A 24,404-nucleotide genomic window follows, 5' to 3' on the forward strand; every position below is an offset into this window, starting at 1 on the left:
ATTTTTGCGCACAGCAGCGGTCCCCGGTATCCGCAGCCGCGGCACGCACAGCGCACTACAACGCAAAGTTGGATTGTTGCAATCATGAGTCTTACCTCCCCGGTGACTTTTAACGCTGCTTGGTCCGTGCCATCGCGTCCTGCGCAGGAGACAACAGGTCCATCCAACAATCCATCAAGGTGCTCCGCAGCCTCCCTCCCTCTCGCTCTCTCTCTTTCTCTCCTGGAGTGAGTAACTCACGGAGTCGCGCCAACGCAACGCAATGCAATGCATGCGCAGACATGGGTGGAGGAGGGAGGGGGCAGAGGCGGATAGAGGAGCTGACCACCGGCCTTAAGGGTGGGTCGTGCGAAGTGTGTGAGGGAGTCAGTTAGGTAATACACATCATTAAAACACAGCTAATTTGGGTTTATACCTTGAAATGCAAATATTGAAATATAATTCTTTAGTACTATAGTGGAGAGAACGGCAGCCCTGCCAATGACCGAGCGTCAATAAATTGATCATAAAATGGTTTATTTATTTTTCTGGTGGCGGCGGTAGTGTTGAAAACCAACCAAAGGGTGAAAAAAATCTGTTGGAAATTTTGAAATACTGGTTTGTATGAACAGGCTGCAGATTGAACAACAGAAATGCCTCGAGGAATATATCAACATTTCAAGATAAGACAAGTTCAAGTCACCTGCTTACTTGGAACGTGCCTTAATATCAGCCCTATTTGGTCTGAACTGTCTGGCAGAGAGATACAGTATGGGAGAGATTTACTGGTCAGCGAGCAGTCATGTGTAGACAGGGCTACTCCACCTCATTATTCTTCTGGAGCTGCAATCGATGCCATTTTCTTTACAGTGCTTCGGGTGTTTGTTTGTTTGTTTTGACCCTATCATTATATCCATACTTACCCTTGCACAGCAGCTGGATAACTGCCATGCATTTTTAAGTCTGAGCTGTGACTCATCCATCTTGCCAGTCTCTAATAGAAAGCATTTGCAGCCACTGTGAAAATTAACATGGGTTCCATAACCAACTATAACCATATTTCATTTGAAAAAAATACACAAAAAAAATACTGATAGTGGTAATTTAATCACAATTTGGAAGGTGTCTTTACATAAAAGAACAACATGAAGCAGCACCATAGGCTTAGGAAATTATAAAAAAAAAAAAGAGAAGTGATTTGCAACAGACGGTGTAACAAAATTGAGTAGTTAGCTTGATAAATAAATAGTTTGGCCAATCGCCTGCCAAGTTTTGCCTCTCCTCTCCAAATGCTTTCCGTGGGCTCTCTACTAGAATGATAGTAGTAATAGTATTGCACTTTGACGACAAAATAACTCTGCAGCAAAAAAACCATCATATTTTCTTTATATTTTAAGTCTACTTAAGATTTTAATTTTAGTTGTATTGACTTACAATGTCTTTTCAAGGTTACAACAAAAAGTATTTTTATGAAGCCGTAGCATTAGGTTGGAAATGAGCAGTGTTTTAGTATTTTTGGGGTAATGCAAAATATTGATTTGGAAAAACTGCAAACTTTAAGATGACTTTTTTCTGTTTACACAAATCCAAACAAACAAGGAAATGCTCCTCTGGTGTGCCTGGCCAGAATGGAAGAACCTTCAAGAATCTTTACATTTTTAGAGTTTGGTGTAAAAATGTTTAGCTTTGACTTTCACCTTGAAAACAAAAAAAGACCCCAACAATCTCTAAACGGCTCGCAAATGTATTGCCACAGTGTTTTGCCTTTTGCAATGCTTTTGGTTTTCGATTGACATATTTTTCTTAATCTATCGGTGCGCCGCTGCTTCTCAGAGGTTCTTTGTTTGCACAGAAAAGAATGGATGGAGGTAGAGCCTGCTGACTTCAGCGGAACTCATTCTTTCTTCTCGCCGCTGTGTGTGTTTACAGTGCGCACTGCCCATGTGTGCTCGCGCATGCTCACAAATCCTATGTGGTCAGGTCAGCCTGGTAGAGGGCACTCTGAAGGGTGAAGCCAGCAGAGAAAAACATCTCGGTGTGACTTACTATCAGACAGGGTGCCCAAGGGGAAACCGAAGAAGGGATGAATTAAAAGATTATTTATCCTGTGCCAACCAAACTAAAGGGAAAAGTTACATAAATCCTTTCTGAGTCCACGATATCTGCAGAGAATAACACAGGGCCTGTGTGTTCTGTTAATGGTTGCAATGAAATCATCTGAAATGCTATATCTGACTGCTCAGATGTGGATGAAAACTAATCCGATAAAGTTGTTCAAATTTCTTGTCCCCCTGGACAATTCTTTTCCCCATGGAGTCGCTCCGTCTGACAGAATCAACATGTTAGAACGGCTAAACTGTTTGCTGATAAAGGTCAAGCAGAGCCGACACAGAATGTGCCCAAGGCGATAGTTGGTCACAGGCTGCCAGATGATAACTGATCTGTTGTGTTGATGAATCACAGCACTAAAATGATGAAATTCTTGACTTCTATATTACATAGACAAATGATCACCTGTGCATTACTGCACATGTATTATCACGTGTACATGTGCATTACCTATTTGCACCTATTTGGAGCCACTTAGGTTATCACAATGGCTCCACATGAGGCGTATGTCCAGATTTAGTGATCCTTTTTCTTTTTTTTTCTTCCTCAGGGCACATATTGATTCCTGAGTCCTGTCTGCCACCTGTCTGTCACTCTGTCTCTCCACACTGTCACAGTCACCCACCAGTTTTTAAAAAGACGTTCATCACAACATTATGCCGCACTTCTCCCTTGGTTATTGAACTTACACAAAAGTCAATGATACTTTTGCCGCAAGCTCTCTGCAGCATTCACCCCAGAGACAGCAACAGACTACTGTCTATGACTGTTCTCGCTCCCTGTACTACGCTGCAAAGTGCAATTGTAATATTTACGATAGCAGGATGTTATATAGCGCAGTTATAAAAGTATATGGTTCATATTTTCAATGTAATGATAGATGTTTGATAAATGACTTCCAAAGGTCATAGAAAAGGAGAACCTATTATTGCTGTGGAGTTGTCATCGTGAGTCCACTTTGCACCTTTTTTTTTTTTATAGTTTAATATATTTTTTATCTATAAAATTGGATAATTGGTGCTTCATAAAGGCAGATACTTCAAATGACATCAGTTATGAGTCGGTACATTCCCTTTAAGTAGCAGTGCCTGTTGTTTAGAGGCAGAGGTGTGAGCAGAGAGGCAGAGAAGCACCAGTATGTAAGGGACTGTTTGCACGGCTGTTTGTGGATTAATGAAATAAATAGGATAAAGTTGTTAATCTACGGTGAACAGTTAACAGTTGAGATAGAAATCACAATGAGTTTTGTGAAAAGCTTGTATGTTCTATTTTTCTATTTTCACATGTCCTGGACCCGTTGGTGGGGGTGGGGGGATTAAGTTTTAAATATATGTGTGTGTGTGTGTGTGTGTGTGTGTGTGTGTGTGTGTGAGAGAGAGAGAGAGAGAGAGAGAGAGAGAGAGAGAGAGAGAGAGAGAGACGTTCTTTTTGTAATATGACTTTAATGTCTGTGAGTAACTGACAGGCCACTGACGTCTCCACCGTAGTAGTGGCAATGCCCTTTTCCAGGTGTATTCTCCGCCCCCTGGGACCGCCTCCTAACCACTAAATTAAAGCCGAATGTCTGCGCTTCAGCCTCTGAACAGATACTTGTATGTATTGTAGAGCCATTTGTTCCTATTGGTTAATCAAACGAGGACGCGAGTCCGGAAGATGAAAAAATGACAATGATTGGAATTTATGGTTGTCTTTAAATAAAACCGCCGTGCATCCATCTGGCGTCCGTGCGCTCGCAGGTGCGGTGAAGCTGTCAATGCGGAAGTGGTGATCCCGACAACAGCCAGCACAGCGCCGAGGCGAGGCGAGGCGAGCCAGCCAACTGTCAGCACACACGGGCTGCACCATGTCCGGCAACGACGAGGTCCGCTACTGCCACAGATTCTCCTATGTGCTCCTCAAATTCATCCTCTTCTTCTACGCCATTATATTCTGGGTGAGTTGCGTCCATTAAAAAACAACAAAAAGGGAGGGGGGGGAGAAACAGAAGGAGCGCTTGATTTGTCGCCCTGGCGTTTTTCACGCGGGTTTATGTGCGGCTCTGTGTACGCGCCGTCTCAGCTCCTGACAACACCGAGGCGGACGTGTTGTCACGGCGATAAACATGAAAGGTAAAACGTTGAACCATTGTTTTATTTTGTCCTTCAGTTTGTGGCGGGAGGGCGGGGGGTTGCTGTGAATCTGCAGGTGTCCCTGTGGAGGCGCCAAACCGTTGGCGAGCCGAGACTTCCTGGCTTCCTGCCTCGAACGAGGCCACACCCTCCGTCGTGCACCTTTACCTGCTACACCTGCACACCCACCACACACTGAGACTGAGAACAGTGTGTTGAGAGAACTCAAAAACGGCTTTTTCTTTCTCTTTGACGTGCCTTCCGTGTCGCTCTGCGCCTGGACTCGCCTGTCAATACACGACTGGTCGTCAGCGCGGTGACAGAAAATTATAGTCTTCACCGGCTTGATTGCACTTAAATGATCGAGCTGGCTGAGCTGCGGTGCGGCTCCGGATGTCGCAAAAATGTGTTCTGACATAATCAGTCAAACGTTTCAAAGACGCCAAAGAAACGGGAATGTTGCTACACTTTTCCCTCAAGCGACAATACAAGCCAGATGTTTCTTTCTTTTTCATTTATATCCCATTGAATCTATAGCTGTAAATCACATTTTGGGAAGCTGCCATCCTGTAAATGTATTCAAGGCCAAAATCTTTTTTCTGATATAAACTGACCTCATATCTCGAAGAAGAAAAAAAAAACTCCAAAAACTGCTACATGTGATAATACAGTACTCGAGGGAAACAAGACTGACACCACACATTGTATGAATGATTTTTGGATGCTGCTAACTTTAACACGTCCACTTTCACGATAAGAAGAAACTTAAAGTAACAATATAAATAAAATTCATTTCATTTAAAGTCATCGATCTACAATGACTGATCATCACACAGTGGAAGCAGGAAGCTGCTCGTCTTCCTGCAATTTGTTTCTACTGAATTTGTTATTCCGCTCTGTTGTTTAAGCTCAGACGCTGAGTTCCAACACAGAGACATCTGCAATTTCAGCTGGAAGCTTCAAGTGTAAAAGTACATAACTGGGGATGGTGGGGGGGTGGACACTTGAAAGCAGCTTAGTTTTGTTCTTCGTTGTTTTTACCGTGTCACCCTAACATTATAGCTCTGGGTTAAAATGTGAACAGTCAATTAAATGCTCAATCATCACAATCACATTTGTTTTAAATCTCACTTTCGTTCTCACGTACATGTATCTTTAATAACCCTCCGTCTCCACATGGAAGTAAGACATAGCAAACCAGTGCCCTTGTAAGGGGTGAAAAATCTTTCCCAGTTGGAAGTAGTATGTTTGATCAAATATCGGTCGTGGCTTAATGTAGGCAGGCCCGCTTCCATGATGTGTCCAGAGGGAAACCTCAAGTGTTTGCAGTCCAGAGGTCAGAGGAGTGTAGCGTCTCCAGAGGAGCTCTCTTGTCGTCCCAGACCAGACTATGTAGGGTAAAGCCTGTTTGTTAATGGAGACTCTTTCCCCTTGAAGTGTCCCATCATTAGTGTTAAGAAATGGCACTTTGAACCTCTGTGTGAGTATTGCAAACACCTTTTGAGATATATATGATAAGATGACCTGTGCTCATAATTCAAGACCTTTCAAGGCAGTGACTTTCAGTCGGGATTTGACTCATGAGGACAAAAGTTCTTTCAAAAAGCCTCCGTAAATTGCTTTGCTTGTTTTAAAAGAGACGCTTCAGGACAATCTCTCCGCTTCCGCTTGAAAAAACACACTTTTTTTTTGCAGTGAAATGCTGCAGCTGCTCCTTTTCCACAGAAAATGCAGCAGAACATATATTTATGTAGGCAAATGTATAATTAAACACAACAGTTATTCTCAAAGTAAATTCACTTATTTGTTTCTTGTTGAGGCACTTTTTGAACGGCTCATTCACGCTGAGAGTAGGCGAGAGCCAGGGAGCCTCTAATGAGTTTATTATAGCAGCTGAATCCTGCCCTCATAGTGGAAGTGAAACATTCGCGGGTTGTATTTACTTTACCCCTACAGCTTGTTGATTTAGTCACGTTAAAGAGACACTGTCACACACGCTGTCTCCGAAGAATGTGGTTTATATCAGCGTGACACAGTCAAGGAGAGGGGAGTTTAGGTTATGTTGTCACATCCTCCAGGAAACGGTGACAGTGGCAAATGTTCTCACTGACAGCTGCTAAATTGAATGATTGGATTGGATGCGGCTTCCAGTTGTGGTTAGGGCTGAATTTGTGGGGATTCAAACAGCTGTTTCACAACATAAGAGTCCTGCTAAGTCCTGCACATGCACACGCGCACATGCGCGCGCGCACACACATACACACACACACACACACACACACACACACACACACACACAAGCAGGAGTTTAAGAATGGACAGATGCCAGGCCCGGATGTCTCTGTGTTGGAACTCAGCGTCTGAGCTTAAACAACAGAGCGGAATAACAAATTCAGTAGAAACAAATTGCAGGAAGACGAGCAGCTTCCTGCTTCCACTGTGTGATGATCAGTCATTGTAGATCGATGACTTTAAATGAAATGAATTTTATTTATATTGTTACTTTAAGTTTCTTCTTATCGTGAAAGTGGACGTGTTAAAGTTAGCAGCATCCAAAAATCATTCATACAATGTGTGGTGTCAGTCTTGTTTCCCTCGAGTACTGTATTATCACAGGTAGCAGTTTTTAGAGAGATTTGAGGTCAGTTTATATCAGAAAAAAGATTTTTTTTTCAGGCTTTCCCCTCCATACATCTCTGAAAATGACTGAGACTTTTTGTGGCATTGATTCTTTGGGCCATTTCTTCTTCTTAAGTGTCTTTACATATATATTTAATTTAATAAACTTTTTTGCTATATTTGCTGCTAACTTGATTTCAGTATTACGCTGCCTCCTGCTACGGCAATTTATCAAGCACCCTCATGAACTGTTGCCGTTAACCAGACTGTGATGGGTTATATAAAACAACTTTGGCGTGATGCCCTGATACTGCCACCATGTCAGCTGTCTGCGGCTAAGTGCACACTGATAAACAGGTGACTGCAAATCTGTGAACTCTAAGCGCTGCTCTGCTCATCGTTTCAAGTACCTTTCTTCCTGCCTGCGCCCAAGTGTGTTTTTTAGCAGGAGGGTTGAGGATATGAAGGGGGTCCACCGGCTCGGCGGCAGACAGCATAACACACAGCAGGCAGGGACTTGTAAGGGAAAGACATGACGGTGAATTGTAAACAGCTTCTTGGACCTGCAGAACTCTGCAGACCAATTACAAATGTCAAAACAGGGTTTTCTCCTTCTTCCGTCCTCGTCGCTGACACGATGTCCGTCTCTGTTTAGGATGTCTGAAGATGGATCAGAGGAAGGCGGACTTTCCAGGGACATTAGAGCTTGACTTCATCTATTTGACTTGTCTGCCTTTTCCTTTTTACACTCAAGGGATAATTAACCATTTGAATAGTCATGTATTTCAACACTCTTGTTAAATAGTTGGAGATTTGCTCCAAACTTCGTATTGGGAGGTCAAGTGGGGTGCCATGCTGGTGCACTGTCACCTCAAGTGTGTTTTCCCGACCTGGTGCCTTTCACTTGCGTGCTGCTTCCTTTCACAGTCGCGTGCACGTGAGGTTATTTGCCAGCTATAAATTGTTGCGTGAGTGTTGTTTTAGCTGTTGAATGTCGTGCGCACAACAATTGCTGAGTCTCATGGACACTGTAACGGCAATTAAATTTGTGTATTGACCCAGTGCTTCTCAAACTTTCTCTGTCACGCCCCACCTTGGAGGAAGAAAATTTTTTTTTAGCCCCCCAAATTTGACGTGGCTGTGTCTTGAGGGATCCCGATGAACCTGCAAGTGGTCCCAAGTCTCTAGGACAAAGTTGACCTTTGACCCCATAGACTTACATGGCATTAGGGTTAGCGATAAGGCTGGAATTCGGGTTAGGGTTAGGGTTACTGCTGGAATTAGGGTTTTGGGGTTCCTCATGGGCTAGAAGCCCCAAATTTGCCGTGGCTGTGTCTTGAGGGATCCCGATGAACCTGCAAGTGGCCCCATGTCTCTAGGACAAAGTTGACGTTTGACCCCATAGACTTGCATGCCATTAATTAACCCAACTGTTGTCTCTGTTTCTCATTGTTTGCAGTTAATAGGTGGCTTCATTTTGGCCATTGGCATCTATGCCGAGGTGGAGAGGCAACGCTACAAGACACTGGAGGGAGTGTTTTTGGCCCCGGCTGTAATCCTCATCGTCCTGGGAGTCGTCATGTTTATAGTTTCATTCATCGGAGTCTTGGCTTCACTCAGGGATAATCTGACTCTGCTGAAGGTGGTGAGTTGTGGGCTGAGAGCCAAGTTTTAAGGACTTTTTAAATACACACAGGGGCTCCGAGGATACTCGGCGTATCTCTCGGAGTGTTTTCAGTCTTATTATTTTTTTATGACACATTTCTGCCTACTGTCGTTACGACTAATGGTTCATTTAAAATCAGAAAGGCTCATTGTGCACCTGCAAATATATCAACATTTGAGGGCCTCTCCAGTAAGGTGCCTTACATAAAATTCATCATAAAATGCAACAACATTCAAGGAGCTACTAAACAGTTGTAAATACATAGGTGTCCTGTCATAAGGAGCATGTGTGCCTTTTAATCAGTGATATTGTTGTATACAGTGAATGTCAAGCATGTGCAGTGTTTCCATTAATATAGGGGCTATTAAAATCAGTGACATTTCATTAAAATATCTTTCCTGAATCAAGTTTTGCTGTATGTTTCTGATTGATTTTGCCTGTTTTAATGTTCTCCGTCTCACTTGAACCACCCCTTGTATAACTACATATGTGAAACTTTTGACTTCTGTAGCATTATGGGTTTTCCCACCTCAGCCTGACGAACCACCACCGCGAAGTCATGACTTGTCAGCCTGTGTTCCTTCGCACCATTTAAACAAACCCGCTGGACATGCCGAGACTTGTGCATGTTGACAGGCTGTGGCTGCAAGAAATTGTGATTGTGTGAAAACTGATATGACCTTTTTCTCTGTTGGCCACAGTTCATGTACACCTTGACAGTGTGCCTGCTGTTGGAGCTCCTCGGTGGAATAATAGCACTGTTGTTTCACGACCAGGTGAGGTGGCAAAACACATGCTGGGGAAAGAAGTGCAACAACACAGACTTCCTGGGGTCTTTGCTTTCTCTCTTCTTTTCCATTTTAACCCTCTACTCTCAGCCAGTCACCTCTTTTTTTCGTTCTGCCTCATGTGGCTTGCTGTCTGCTGTTTATTTAAATTTCCTCTGTGATAAAATCCAATAATGCCGCAGCACCCACTAACGCAACATGATCTCTAATTGTCATGCAGTGGTGACGAGACTCAGCGCTTCCATCCCAAAAAACACTAATTTGCCGCAGCCACAATATCTCTGCAGGTCGTACGACTCGAATACTAAATGCTCCTTGTCAACAGAAAGGGCGACATTATGTTTTCTGGTCATTTCTCCGTTCACCCAAACACGGCACGCTCAGAATGCAAGACTTGGGGGAAACTGCTTCCAATTTAGCGCAAATGTTCCCCTGGACTCACGGGGGGATGCATTAGATTTTGGCGGATTCAATAGTCAGTAGCCAATAACCTGCAATTTCAGGCGAGCATGAAAGGAATGCATGAATGAAAGCAATTCAGAGGAAGAGCATTATATCTATAAACAGTTTACTATCATCATTATTATTATTATTATTATTATTATTATTATTATTATTATTATTATTATTATTATTATTATTATTATCACCAACAGGGTTAGGAATTTTATTGTAAAAGAGTTGGAGGTGTATCAGGGTGTTTCTTTCTCTACCCTGCTAATAACTCGACTGGATAATACTTAAGAAATTTAATGTTGTTTTAACCAGACAAACCTTCCTCACTTTTATTTTCATTATTGCATCCAAACTGGTTGATAACCACTTCAATCCACCTCTACACGTCTGTCTTGACCATTTAACATCACACGTCATACAACGTATTATGATTATACTGCATATATTTCACTGTCCATTGATGTGAAAGGTTAGCAGCGAGCATTACTGGCTTTAATCCTCTCATTTACACCCGGGTTACACAGATGTGCAGAAGGAAATCTGCTCATTCTAATGAGTTTTTTTGGTTTCCCACATGTATCATCAGATTCTTGTGCAGATGGAATCTTCCTACCAAGGTCCCATCTCCATGGATACTGGTTGTTAAAGACACCACGTTGGGTTTTCGATGAGTTCTTCAGTGGCCCTCTGATGTATTATTCGAACAACTGAAATGTTTCATCAGAGTCACTGGAAATCCTCTCATCACAGTGGAGTTTAAACACACCCTTTATTCTTTTCTATAGATTCACTGAGAATATCTAAAATGGTTACGAGAGGTGGGAAAATTTTAGTAATCCTCTGTGAGATTTACGAGAGAGCAGTAGAATGGACTGGAAAAATGATCACAATTCGTGAAATTCCAATGAAACATACAGCTGGATTGGAGTAAACTGACGTGGCATTGAAAACATGACTGAGAATTCCTTTGCGATTTCTGTCTTTGCATTCCCTGACTGAAATCTCAACCCAGCTCGACCAAACTGCAGAGTGTGACAGACTGGACTCACAGATGTGAGCTGTCATGTTTTCCGCTTCCAGTCCAGTGGATCGGTCACCTTGACGAGTCAGAGCAGCTCCTCTCAATGGCTGCCCGCGTGACAAAATGTTCTGCCGGCAGGTGAGCCGCCTCGTGGATTAGCACAGCTGACACCTTTGTTCCACTTCTTTCTTTCTCAGGCACAGGAGCTTCTGAATAAAAATATCCGAAAAGGCATTGTGAACTACTACGATGATTTGGACTTTAAAAACATCATGGACTTTGTGCAGAATAAGGTAAAGTGGAGTTTTCTTTCAGAGATTAATAAAGTGCAACGCAGAGCACAGCAATCTGTTTTTTTTTTTGTTTTTTTTTTTATTGGTGCAAGGCAGAATAATAACGCTGCTGCTCAACCTACATAATCGCTGCAAGTGGTGCCCACAATAAAGAGAAGGGGGTCCTTGTCAGGGTGCACCTGCTCCCAGAATGCATCACTCTGCCAGAATCGGCCCCAAAGCTGCAGATCTCATTACAAACTTTCATCAAGCACTTGGGGGAGGCTGTGTGCGCTGACAGAACACTGATCACACATTGAAATTAGGGGCCAGCCAACAACAAACTCCACTGATGAACAGGCGTGAAGAGACCGTGAGCCGGTTTTCAGGCTGCCCTTCACGATTAACGCACAAGTGACAAGGACTTCCATCAGCTATCCACCACGCAGGGGTTTGAAATCCCACAGCACGTTTGGAATGGCTGGAATTAGTTAGACAGTAAACATGTATCAAAATATCCTGTGTTTTCTTTCATCATGAACCTGGGCAGTATTCCCTTAGTGTGTACTTTCAAGCCTATACTTGTTTTGCATGTTTCGTGTTGAGTACATAGGTGCACTTGTCTTGGCTGATTACATGGTAGAGGGGGGGGTGTCTGTGTCACTTCTGTGTATATTGCCAGGAATAGTTAGTTGATTGCTACTTCTGCAGCAACAGCATCATGGGGCTTCTTCCACAGTCGAGACTTCTCCTGGTTGAACGCTTCTGTTTTGTTCGTCTCCACAAACAGAGAAAAGCGGGGGCCTGTGATTTGTCTGTGAGGAACAATGACGCCAGTAATAGACAGACCACACACTTCTCTAAACTGATCAAGAACAAACCCGTGCTGGCTTGACAGCCGCTGATGTCAGAGGAACAACGTGATTCGGTCGCTGCGTGTCGCTCGCCTCGTGCTCGAAGTCTCGGTGTTGAGTCGTCAAGTTTACAGATTTCAACTGAGCATCCTGTAGGAAGCGCGTGGAGCCGAGGGATGCCCAGCAAAGCCAAATAACTTGTTTTAACTAATCATTTTACATCTCAGTGTTCGCCCTGCGTCTTTTAGGGAAGATATAGAACAGAGCTGAGCTCAGCAAACCTCAGCAGGAGTCTTTGTGAGAGAGCAGGAGTTGAGCTCGTTTACCCTCGTTGAGGGAAACCCGGGCTTGGCAGTTAACTCAATCCTGACATGGAGGGTTAAGACCGAGCCGTTTCAGAAAGAGAGTTACCGTGGCCACTCAGTCTGTGAACCTCAGTTTCTCTGTAGTCCTCCCCCTGTAGAACCATAAACATGGCTTCATTTCATCATTCATTCATTCCCTACCATACAGAGGGGTCTTTGCATTCACTTGGAGGAGGGGCTCTTCTCTGTTTTTCGTAACTGAACACGCAATTATCCCCTTAATTCCAAATAAAAACAGAAAAATTGAGCCTTTCTGTCTGAATAGAATCCACATGTAGGTAGTACTGTGAAGAAAAAGGAAAAACACATTTTCTGTTGAACATGGCTTCTCCTTTTCCAGAGGATCCCACAGGTGAAGAGTCAGGGGCTTATTCTAAGCCTGTGACGAAACCATCTGTCATTTTCTTTCTTTCTTGACAGCCTCATCAAATCTGCATAACCTCGCGGGTGAACCCATTTTCTCTCCGTCTTCTCAACAGTACAAAGCCCTGAGCCTAGTTTCACTTCCTCATTCCCCAGCCTATATTGTACAGATGTTTTATTTACGTCCACTTGGGAAAGAAGTTTTTGTCAACAGCTTTCAAGTGTTTATCCTTCTGTCTGGACCACATCCGCTGTGATCTAGTCTTTCACAGCGCTGACGTCTTCATACTGTACTCCTTTTTCTTAATCTTATACACAGAGAGGTCAGCAGATTATTCTAAGACACCCTGACTAGATGAGGTGCCATTCTTTTATCTTTGAGGTCATCATCATATCTGAGTAACCTTATCGAGCTGCACGTTGCCAGCCTCGCACCAAGCAGATTCTCTGAGTGGGAGGCAGCTTTTTATATATATACATATATATATGTATATATGTATGTATTGCACTTGTTTGTTTACACCGTGAGTGGTGAGAAACATGTTAGTGAGACATGACGGATGTAATGTGACAACACAGCTTGGCCACATAGAGACACTGTATTCACATCTCCATTGGCCTTCTGTAATTCCAACAGATACAAGATATACAAGAGATTTTATGTTGTTCATATTATCAGAATTAGTCAACTGTGGCCACCAGTGTCCAACTACTGTTTTGGATTCATTTCCAGAACTGCCCTCTCATCTGGCAGTCCAGAGGGCGCTGAGAATGGGCCTGCACCACTTTGTTTTGGGCGGACATGCAGTGAAATAACCTTTAAATCCACACTCAGTCATAAGAGCTCACTGACCCCCACTGTCCTGAATCCAAATATAAGAAACCCATGGGGAACCCATTGGAGGCACTGCTTTGGTTTGTTAACCTGACTTCCCTAAAAATGAAGTGAAAGGGAATTTTTATGGAAAGCTCACACCTTCTCATTTAAAGTATGTTATTAGAGAATCATCCTTTTTTTTTTTAATTATAACTTTTTTTCAAAAATTATAATTGTTTTCCATTTTCTAAATAATAGAGGGAGACTTTAGACAGTACAATTTATAAGCTTGCATGTCATCTCATAAAGGTTTAAAATGCGTTTATAAGCTTTCCTTTATCATTCCGATGCAGTAAAAATCTTCCCCAGAAAAGTTATTAAATGTGCAGTTTTTTCACACCGTCCATCACTGTCACAGCGTCAGCGCCTGTCATCTTTGAAGTGTCCAATTTGTCAGAACACAAATGCCAACCTGAGGCTGTGACCCTCTCCTGAATCGCCAATCTGACAATCGTCAACACTTTGTGTTGCGGTTTTCCGAGTGTGCCAAAGTTTTTTTTGAAACCTTGCAGGTGTGAAACTGGGTATCAGACATTAATTAACACAGGGAGAGTTTGTGGAGCCACAACACAATTGAATGGTTGTCTTTTAAAAACAACTTTTCTCTGCATGTATTTACCCCACCAAACAGTCAGACACGTGACAGTGAGCCTTGACATCTGCAAAAATTAAATTGCACGGCTCATCAAAAAACAAAAGACAACAACCCCCTGTCAATGACAGACGTGTCTTTTTGTTTGTTTGTTTCATTTCCTGCATCGGAGGAAACGGATTCAACGCGTCCATCAACGGTCTGCGGCTCCGGTATTTCAGGGAGATTTTTCATCAGAGCCGACTCGGTTCTGCAGTCGGCATTGTGTTTGTGCAGGGCGCCGTATCAAAATGATGTGATTTATATCAGCCTGTCTCGCATAAGTGTAAACAAGGAAGCTGTTCAGTTTTTTGGAGCTGGCGCTAATTACGTTTCTTATTGCCACTTGTCGTTAAGGGACCGTGCATGCTGATGAGCTCATATTGGATTCATTGCGACAGCTGTTGGTGGCAGCGGTCACCCAGCAGAACACACAGCCTCGGAGCTGCAGAGCCTCACAGCTTCAGAGCTCGACGGCAAACGTTCACGGGTACATGGTCTTGTGCACCGATGTATGGCGGCCGCTGCTTTAGACCCCTCCTGTCGGCTCCGGGAGGGAGGGAGGTGCCACCTCGTCAACCAACGACTGTAAAGAAAAGATCAGCAGGCAATAGACCAAGCCTTCCGATCAGTGCGTCAAAGTCGCGCTGCAGAACAGATCGGTCACTTCCCCAGATCGCTATTGACAGAAAAAGTCGCCCCCTGATTGATCAGTTTCATCTGCAGTGTGTGTGTTCTAATCAGTTAGCGAGCTGGAAGAACCTGACTGGCTCCAATCTGTCATCTACCATCTGGCACGTCACTGCCAAGTGGAGTTCATGTACAGTACATATAGCGTGTGTGTGTGTGTGTGTGTGTGTGTGTGTGTGTGTGTGTGTGTGTGTGTGTGTGTGTGTGTGTGTGTGTGTGTGTGTGTGTGTGTGTGTGTGTGTGTGCACTGTATGTATTTGAAATAGGAGTTGTCTCAGTATTTTCAAAGTATCACTGATCTATTTGTACACTCTGTTCTTTTTTTTTTTCTTTTTAAATTGGATGTTGTGAAAGTTCACTGCTCGCTGTCGGGGTTGACCGGTCTTGAGGGCTTTTCAGACGATGAAAGAATGACATTTAAACTTTATTAGACCGTCTGCGACAGGAAATTGCAGACTGTTCCTATAGAAATGACAAATTATTTCCCTCTTTCTGTGACACGGTTAATCCTAAAGTTTGTGTTGCAACACTTTTTTTTTTTTGAAGGAGCCGTACTAAATTGTTGAGTGCTATGGCAAATGATATTTTCTTTTTGAGTTTTTAACTTTGCATTTCTTTTTTAGTTCTGTATTGATCCCAATTTTCTCAGCTTAAATTATCTCAGTGGTGCACATATCACTGATATTGACATTTTGGAAATGATCATTTCATTTTCTTTCTACGTTTGAAGCGTTTTTTTTTTTTTTTTTTTTTTTTTTAAGTATTCAATTCTGGTACTGATTATACTGCTGGAATGTTACTCAAGTCCCATTCCAGTAATTAGCCTGTGTGGAAATTAGCCTCGCCAAGTGCAGAAAAATGTCTCATATTTTGTAGTCCTGCTAACTTCTAGACATCACTGCAGTAATCGGGGGAAGCAAGCGCACATTACGCTAATGATGCTGTCCGTCAGAAAATTCCCTGATGGGAGCCAGCAGGGGAAAAAAAAATTTAAATTGCATTTTTGGCTGTAGACGCTTATTTTATCCACCAGAATGTGCAGTGGCCTGAAATGCTTCCTCTATCTTGTTCCAGTGCTCGGCTTAATTATTGCTTTCGAGTGCTGGGGTGCTTCATTTATGTTGTTGTTTATTTTCTAAAACAAATGGAAGAGATGAACCAAAAAAGTGAACTCAGACTGTGATGAGAAAACCTGTCGGAATAGTTGCAGCAACCAAACCGCTGTTTGGATAAATTCTGAACGTCGAGTCACGTCTGTAAGTCGTGGTTTAGCTTTCATCATGGCAAAGTTTGTTTGCATAAAAGCTCTTTCCTATCATATTATGCAAAAACCTGCAGATCGAATGGCTCCAATGGATAAAAGTTTTGAGATGTAATGCAAACGTTAAATTTGCATTAGAAACAGGCAGAGGCTGTTGAGTCCAAGTCAAGGAGGACTAATGGCAGCGTTCGTCGTGCGTTGCAGGCGATCGGAGGACAAGGGTTAACTGTCTTTTTGCCGTGTTGTATTATTAATGCAATTCCAATGATTTGTCCCCCCACCCCCCCTCTGCAAATGTCACCTTCTAATTGTGGAAGAACGATCCGGTGCCTCGCCGCTTCACGGCTGCCATTTAGAAATGACAGCGGGGAGCACATGTTGGATGGGTTGCAGTCCACGCGCTTCCAGTTGGCCAGTTGGCCAGACAGCCGGTCACTGAGCCAGTCTTCCAGCAAATGTGCCTTGGAGGAAGGGATAATTTAAGAAAAAAATAAAATAAAAACAGCTATCAAACTGCAGCCTGGAACTGATTCCAATATCCTGGAAAGTTTTCCTCTACGACGGGACTCTGTTGCTACAGCTGCACCTGCTGGAGCGACGGCTCATTTTCCTGTTTGTGCCCTCGCGCCTTTGCAGTGCGACGTGCGACTCGCACCATAATTGGTTTGTCACTCTGTAACCTCTGCAGCCTGCTCGTGAAAATAATGGGCACTCAATTTAATTTCAATTTCAGTTTCAATTTTAATTCAATTAAACCGTACGGTACATATTAATGAACGTCACACGTAAATGTGTCAGTATATCGGCTAATTTCCATCTGGAGTCCCTCGGCAGGTGCTCGGGTATATAGAAATGTTTCCGCATGGTCGCAGACCTGCTTGTTCCTAACGCTCACCTTTAGGAGTCTCTCTAATGTTTCAAAGCTGGAAGATTCTCTGGCTGAGGGTGGAGGCTAATCCAGAGCTCGCTACCTTCGTACGACATTACGTGTTGACCTATGGCGCTCCGCCTGAAAGCCACCGCACAGTCGCCTCTATAGAGGTGGCTCGTGTTTTTCAAGTTGTGGAAATATTGGATCTCAAATGAATAAAATCTTTTAGTGGTGGTGGTGCTAGACCATGTGACACCTTGTGAATCACGCTGGCAATTTTGAAAATTCTATAAAGTTTTCAAAACTGAACAGATTGTTTTTTGGAAAGAATGTTACAGTGGGGATAATGGTGACTCGCTGCCTGACTTGCTGGTCGCGCCGCCTCGACTTGGACTGACTCACGGTCATACATATTTATTAATATTCCCCTCGCTACGACGAGCGTTCTTCTCATCCGCTCCTGAAGTCTGTCCTTGACGGGGTGCGGCTCTTTTCGTTGTCCGTTTTCAGTTTCACATACAAGTGAGTTGTTGTCCTGAACACTCAGCTGAAATAGCAGTGCGTTTACTATCTCGCCAATGAAATGATAAGGAAAATGGTTTGCCATGGCAGGAGGATGGAACGCTCGGAACCCAGGAGGTTGTTTGTTGAGTCGATGCAGCTCAAAGGCTTTAAGCCGAAGCCAATAATTAAATTCCTTTCTGTCGCTGAACAAAGGTGGCAGAACAAAACTTCATTTTTGCTGCATAGGAGGCATATTTTTCTTTTCTTTCGGAGGTTGTCAGTAAAAAAAAGTGAAATAAAGGCCAAATAAAAGTTAGCAGCTATGGAGCGTTGCATTCAGGGGTTGATCGTGATGTGTGGAGAGTCCTTTTTTTTTTTTTTTTTTTTAACTTGATTTAAAGTTTTCTTTCAAACAGTTGACATGTGAAAGGTTTGATTGTTGTACCTATTTGGAGTTGAGAACGGCCATCGTGTACACGCTACCAATCAAATGTTTGGACACATACCTCTGATTTTTCGTTTTCATGACTATTTCCATTGTAGATTGTCACTCAAGGCGTCAACACTATGAATGAACACACATGGAATACGTATTAAACAAAAAAAGTGTGAAATAACTCAAAGAAGTTTTTTTTATTTTAGTTTGATATATAAAATATCCATAACACATTTCTTTTTCTTTTGCCACATTAATCCACATATCTTGGTCATATATATGATGTCTTCAGTTTGTATCTACAGTGTAGAAAGTAGTAAAGATAAAGAAGAAACAGGTGTGTCCAAACTCCTGACTGGCAGTGTCTATTATGCTCACCTTTTGCCTTTTTTCCCTCATTATGTATGAAGTGTTGTATTCCATATATATTTTTCCCAGCGTCTTTTTCGATGTCTGACATTTGACAAAGTAGGAAAACGTACAAACATAAATCAGACTCATAATTACATGCAAAAACCAATTTCATTTTTGCCACAACTTCCCCCTGGACTTTTTCACTTTTTGAAGCAAATTTTAGTCGCGGCATATTCACAAAATGAAAATGCCGGTGTGCAGGTCGAGCCCCCTCATTACAGCGTCTCTAATCTGACATTGTGCTCTCACTCTGGCAGTTTAAGTGCTGTGGAGGCCAAGAGTACACCGACTGGTCAGTCAACATGTACCACAACTGCTCCTCAAGCGGCCCGTTGGCGTGCGGCGTCCCTTACACCTGCTGCGTTACCACCAAGGTAAGTCCCACCAGCGCCGGCTCCTCCTCCTCCTCCTCCTCTTCTTCCTCCTCCTCCTCGTCCCCATCAGTAACTGGGACTTTGGCTGATTTTGATTTTGATTCAGCTCCCGGCCAATTACAGCTTCAAATCAAGTGCCACCGTCGGAACAGTAACACAATTTGTCGGCCGAGATTAACACTTGCCGAGTGCCAAGAATTGAATTAGCCAATTAATCTCCCGAAGCTATTCATTAGTTTTGCGGAAAGCTCACAAATCAAATGAGCTGTTTCCCAGGTAATGGCGACCGTCCGGCAATTTCGTTTTCAGGCAGCTCTGCCTTTAATCTCAAAGCCGGAGGGAATTTATCTCTATGACGCACTCGGGTGCTGCTTGTTCCGCCACGGTGCACTTAAAGTACTCGTCAAGGCGGCTTCTTTTTTTTTAATGGTGACATTTATTTTTTGCCTCTACAAACACAGAGGCCACACTTGCCTCTCATTATTGAACCACCGTCGCCGGAAATCCAGTGCCTGAATGAAAATAATGTCGCTCAGCGTGGGGACTCGGCGGGTGGACTTTCATTGTTCATGCTGTGAATACTGTGAATACTGGACTCGCATGGGAAGTGGACAACGCACACAAAAAAAAAAAGAAAATCCCATGGCTTGGCTTAGCTCTGTTAGCACTCAGCTGGATCTCTGCCTGCAAAACACAACCTGAAAGGAAAGGAAAGGAAAGGGGGGAAAAAAGCCTTTGCATTGATATGGTTTTCATATATATATATATGTATATACATATACACACACACACACATATACATATACATATACATATATATATATATATATATATATATATACACATACATATATATTTGTCTTCAGTGTGGCTACCTGGGCAGAATCGCCCAGCTATGTGCGTTTTTATAATGAGTGTGAGGGCACGGAACACTCAGCTCAGTTTGCATGTCATTATAGTAATAGCTATAATTGTGGGGAGTTATGTTTAAAATGTGTTTTATGATGTTGATCATTATAATACCCCCACACTCACACGCACACAAAGAAGAAAGATGGAGACGAAACAAGATGTTTGTATTCAGACTGGGAACCCTGTGATGAAGTTGCCCCGACTGCACCGATTCTTTACCTTGACTTCTTTATACGGCCTGTATGGTACCATCATTTTTCTGCAGGGTGTATTTTCACATTGGAATTCCTCACAGCCGGCTCCTCACAATGACCTCCTCGGCTGGCGGCCCGTGTGGAAGACATTCTTATTTTTCATGTTTTTAACGGACCTCTCACCAGTCGATTTGCTTACAGCTTCACACACAAAGCTCAGACACAATGCACAGCCCCACTGAATATCGGCGCTCCGCTCGCCGCCGCTTGCCGCCGCTTCGCAGTGAAAGAAGGAGCGTAATGGAAAGGATGGCCTCCGTGTGCCCCAGCAGTGTGTCATCTCTTTGTGTGGGTGAGGAGAAGCCGGGAGAACCGCAGGTGGTCGCGCCGCTGCAGCTATGAAATTTTGATGTGTAGCAGGTAGCGCAGGCTGCCGCAGCGTCACGCCGGTCAGCGGAGGGTCCTCAGCGTGCGAAAAGGAGAACATGGTTGAAACGCAGAGCCGTCTGATGGACAAGCTGGACGGAGGTCCGTCTGTAGATAATCAATAGCTTCTGCTAATCAGCTGCTTACTGAGTCGATCTCAAGACGCTCGAGCACAACATGTCTTTAGCTACGTGATGGACAGCCGGGGTCTTTGACGCAGACCTTGGGCAACAAATTCAAATGTTTATTGAACCAAAAAAATGGAGAATTTCAGCAGCAGGTTTTTACTCTGAAACTAACTTGCTCCTCCATGGTGCCGTCACACAGATGATGGATTGTTCCTGCCTTAATGTGAATTAGTAACACACTCAGTTTGTTTGGTGGTTCTCTCAAATATTTTCAGCAATTTTATATTGGTATTTATATTTGTCTTACTTTTTTAGTCTTGTTGTTGTCACTTGTAGTAGAAGTTTTTGTATGGTTACGTAATGCTTTTATGCTCGATACCCTGTCCACTTGCTTAGATTTGATCGTGAAAAGTATCTGAATCGTGCGATTGTGATTGTCAGATGTGAAATGTTACATTTTAAAATTTCCGACCATAAAAAAAATTCATCCCAATGTCTAAATGTAAAACACGAGAGCGAGACAAGGCGGTGAGATCGATGATCCTTACAGAGTTCAGCCAATCGGCTGCCGCAACAGGAAACCTTGCCTGAAAACACTGTTTTAATGGGGAAAGCTGTTGTTTGCCATAACGGACTCTCTGTCTCTCCGCTGCAGCCCAACGAGGTGGCCAACACTCTGTGTGGATACAAGGCTTTAACGCAGGAGGTAGGAGCTCGGCTTTCTTCCTTGGTTCAAAAGCGGCTCGAAAGCAGAAATGAAACTTGTGTGGATTCCCCACACGGAAATTTAAGAAGATTTAAAAAGGGACTGCGTGGATGGGGGGGGGGGGGTCTTAAACACAGTGGTCACTTCCAGTGGAGCTAAACGAGCTTGATGGGGGGGGGGATCATGTCAATGTACCTTATATTACTAGAATAGTAGTTTGAGTGTTTCACGTTTAACCAAAAACCAACCAACCGTAAAAAAGAAATGAACGCTAACAAGCAACTTTCTGCTGGCAGCGTTTGCAGCTGCTGGATAAGATCCACATCAGAGGCTGCACCGATGCCATCTTCCTCTGGCTGCTGGACAACTATAAGATCATGGCAGGGCTGCTGTTGGGGATCCTGCTGCCTCAGGTACCAACACACACACACACACACACACACACACACACACACACACACACACACACACACACACACGCGGTTTTAAGCCAAAGTTTATCCACGTCTTCAGCCAACTTGAATGTGAAGAAATAACAACTCCACATTGTTTCCACTGGTTAAACCCCCTCTGACTACGCCCACAATTCAAACCTCTCGTAATCAAAGGGTTTAATCTCTCTCTTCCAACTCAGCCCTGTTTTGTCTGCCCGTCCTCCACAGGTTTTCTTGTTTGAATATATTTCACGTTGGATTTTCACCACTTTAATCACCCTTTGCTTGTTAAAGGCCGACAGGAAGTTATCAAGGGTGTCTGTAATTTTTGGCTGCCGGTGAAAATCCAAAAAACACACATTCAAATTTCTGGCATTTGGACAGCCAAGTGCAGCCGTTTGGCAGGAGAGACCCACAAATTGCTTCCTCTCAGTTGCATCCAGGCCCGGCGCTCATTAAGTTTAGGCGTGATCATTTTGCAGGTTGGTCGGGTTCAATTTTCTAAATGTCTGTATCATCCATTTAACTCCGTGCACTGTTCTTTTGGGGAAACTGCTGCGGATGTGATCCAGTTAGAGCTGTGCAATGAGCTGCAGACTGACTGTAATGAAGGCTGCGCTGCGTCTGATGCGTCGCATACAGATTTCAAGGAATCGCTCAAATAAAATCGGACCACTCGGCCATTTTCTGTCCGTGGCCGTGCTAATGGAGGCCGCGGCGGTTCACAGGGGGAGAGAGTCCCACCCAGCGCCAACACAGTGGAGGCCTGTGGTCAGTACTGAACATTAGTTTACGTCAGTGGTTCTCAAACTTTCTCTGTCACGCCCCACCTTGGAGGAAGAACATTTTTCATGCTAGAAGCCCCAAATTTGACGTGGCTGTGTCTTGAGGGATCCCGATGAACCTGCAAGTGGCCCCATGTCTCTAGGACAAAGTTGACCTTTGACCCCATAGACTTGTATGGCATTAAACTTTACGTGTTGACATGCTAGTTTGCATGCAACAAGAACTTAAGATTGGGCACAGCCTATGAATTTAATGTCTTTTCTTTCATTCTCATGACTATTGACATTGCAGTTTCTCTCTGAAGGCATCACAACTACTGTACGTATGAACACACATGGAATTATGTAGGAAACAATAAAAGTGTAAAATAACTCAAACAGGTTTTATATTTCAATTCTTCACCTGTCATTATTTAGAGTTATTTAAGTTGCTTTTCTTTGCTGCTTAGTTACATACCATATATCTTGCTCATATATTCAATGTCTTCAGTATCTATCTGCAGTGTAGAAAGAAAATAAAACTGCATGACAAGGTGTGTTGACTGGTAGTGTACCTTGGCACTTGCTGGCACTGGGTCCATAATAGATAAACACTGGGGTTGGATTCTCCCGCTTGTTAACACCACAGCAGTTAAACCAAATTAGAAAAAGGTGTCTGCAAAGGACTTTACTGGCACAATGGAGAGCGGAAACTGGCTGACATTTCAATTTCAGCTGAACACTTCCACTGATGAGTGAATCCTGGCTTGTTGCCCTCGTGTATGAATCTCTCTCTCTCTCTCTCTCTCCCTCTCTCTCTCTCTCTCTCTCTCGGTGTCCCGCCCGGCTCCAGTTCTTTGGCGTGATAGTCAGCTGGCTGTACATCACTCGCGTGGAGGACGCCATCAGCGAGTACGGCCACTACATGGACGGGCTGCTGACCTCCAGCAGCCCGCAGAGAGCGACCAAGCCGCACGGCAAAGTGGCCAAGTGGTTCAAGTGCATGCCAGACATCGACTGATGAAGCCGCGGCGCTGCGAGAAGTGGACGGAGCGGGAAACCAGCGCGGACGGCTGGAGCTGCCGCTGTGCGAGGCCTGACCGACTGACCGACTGACCGACCGACCGACCGACCGCGGCTTTTATTGCCTGCTCAAGAAGAGACGTTTTGATTTTTAACTGGAAGGAAGCAACCAGCTTGTCAGGAGCTGTAATATCCAAGCGCTGACGTACTGTGTTTGAATTCCCATGGTGGAAATACAGTGTTTTAAACAGAGCTGACGGAGAATCTCAGGGAAAAACTAAAATAAATAAAAAGAAAACATCATAGAATAAAATGAGAGAAACCTGGTTTCAAATCTGCAGCACCAAATTTCTTGCTCTTGCTTTTAATTCTGACATCCTCCCCTTGGCTTTATTTTTTCCTCTCCCCGTGTGCTGCCAATTAAAGCGGCGCTTTCCTGAATTGATGAAGCTTGTCCCACCATTCAGTCCCCACTGTGCCCATGAAATGACAAGAACCAGAGTGGAGCTTCTATTTCTGTCATCTTGGGGTGATTTGCCGTATTGTTGTGCAGAGGTTTGAAAGATTCTCTCTGGATCTGCTTGGAGGAGAATCAATGCACAACATGCAGTCGCAGCCTCTCCTATTCACAAGTGCTCATTATACAAAAGGCCCTTTATCCAATAATAGCTGCCTCCAGTCTGACTAGCGCCGCTTTGCAGAAAGCGGGTGTGAAAAAAACGTGGAGTAAACTGCCCTTTGTGATGTCACAGAGGGCAGCTTCGCAACGGCAGTTCTGAGATTAAAGCAGCAAAAATTGGTTTAGCCGTTAAAATGTGCTTTATTTTATATATTGTTAAGTTGATTGATTTGTTTGCGGTTGGACTTCTTCTTCTTCTTCTTCTTCTTCTTCTTGATTTCCTCCCCATTGTTCCATTTGTCTGCTTTACACACCTGAGTTTGTACGTTCGTTATGCGGGTAGCCTCATTTTTAATACACCTGTCTGTCCTTGACTCTGTCTTTCACCTTGCACTGAAACAGCCGTGAAGGCAAGTTGTTTTTCCTTTTTCGAGAGTGCCTAATAAAGTGATTTGCTGCCATTTGTTGAATTGTTTGTTTCCTCTTTTGAGTGGAAGCCTCCCGTCAGCGTCTTATTTGCCACGCTGGGGGGGCTGCTAA

At 43.7% G+C, this 24,404-nt stretch overlaps 1 protein-coding gene across 2 annotated transcripts; it reads left to right on the forward strand.

Annotated features, from left to right (window-relative positions):
- The first annotated feature begins 3,533 nt into the window (after positions 1–3,533).
- tspan15 (tetraspanin 15) lies at positions 3,534–23,542 on the forward strand. 2 transcript variants are annotated; one of them, XM_076024125.1, is made up of 9 exons: positions 3,534–3,680; positions 3,825–4,021; positions 8,275–8,460; positions 9,183–9,257; positions 10,944–11,039; positions 18,542–18,658; positions 20,974–21,024; positions 21,321–21,437; positions 23,076–23,542. In XM_076024125.1, exons 2-9 carry the CDS (start codon positions 3,932–3,934, stop codon positions 23,241–23,243), a joined length of 900 nt encoding a protein of 299 aa, XP_075880240.1. In that variant the 5' UTR covers positions 3,534–3,680; positions 3,825–3,931; the 3' UTR covers positions 23,244–23,542. The 2 variants fall into 2 exon arrangements, with proteins under 2 accessions (XP_075880240.1, XP_075880233.1); XM_076024118.1 differs by having other exon boundaries at positions 3,602–4,021.
- The last annotated feature ends 862 nt before the right edge of the window (positions 23,543–24,404 follow it).

This window comes from Nelusetta ayraudi, unplaced genomic scaffold, assembly GCF_046127955.1.
Source record: "Nelusetta ayraudi isolate G7.1 ecotype Tasmania unplaced genomic scaffold, CSIRO-AGI_Nayr_v1 ptg000002l, whole genome shotgun sequence".
Lineage (NCBI taxonomy): Eukaryota > Metazoa > Chordata > Actinopteri > Tetraodontiformes > Monacanthidae > Nelusetta > Nelusetta ayraudi.

What these genes read in the sequence shown, in the direction of transcription:
- tspan15 (XM_076024125.1), top strand. Translation starts at nt 3,932, where the DNA reads ATGTCCGGCAACGACGAGGTCCGCTACTGCCACAGATTCTCCTATGTG. An exon ending in CCTGCTGCGTTACCACCAAG is followed by an intron (nt 18,659 to 20,973) that starts GTAAGTCCCACC and finishes TCTCCGCTGCAG; the next exon opens with CCCAACGAGGTGGCCAACAC. An exon ending in ACAAGGCTTTAACGCAGGAG is followed by an intron (nt 21,025 to 21,320) that starts GTAGGAGCTCGG and finishes TTCTGCTGGCAG; the next exon opens with CGTTTGCAGCTGCTGGATAA.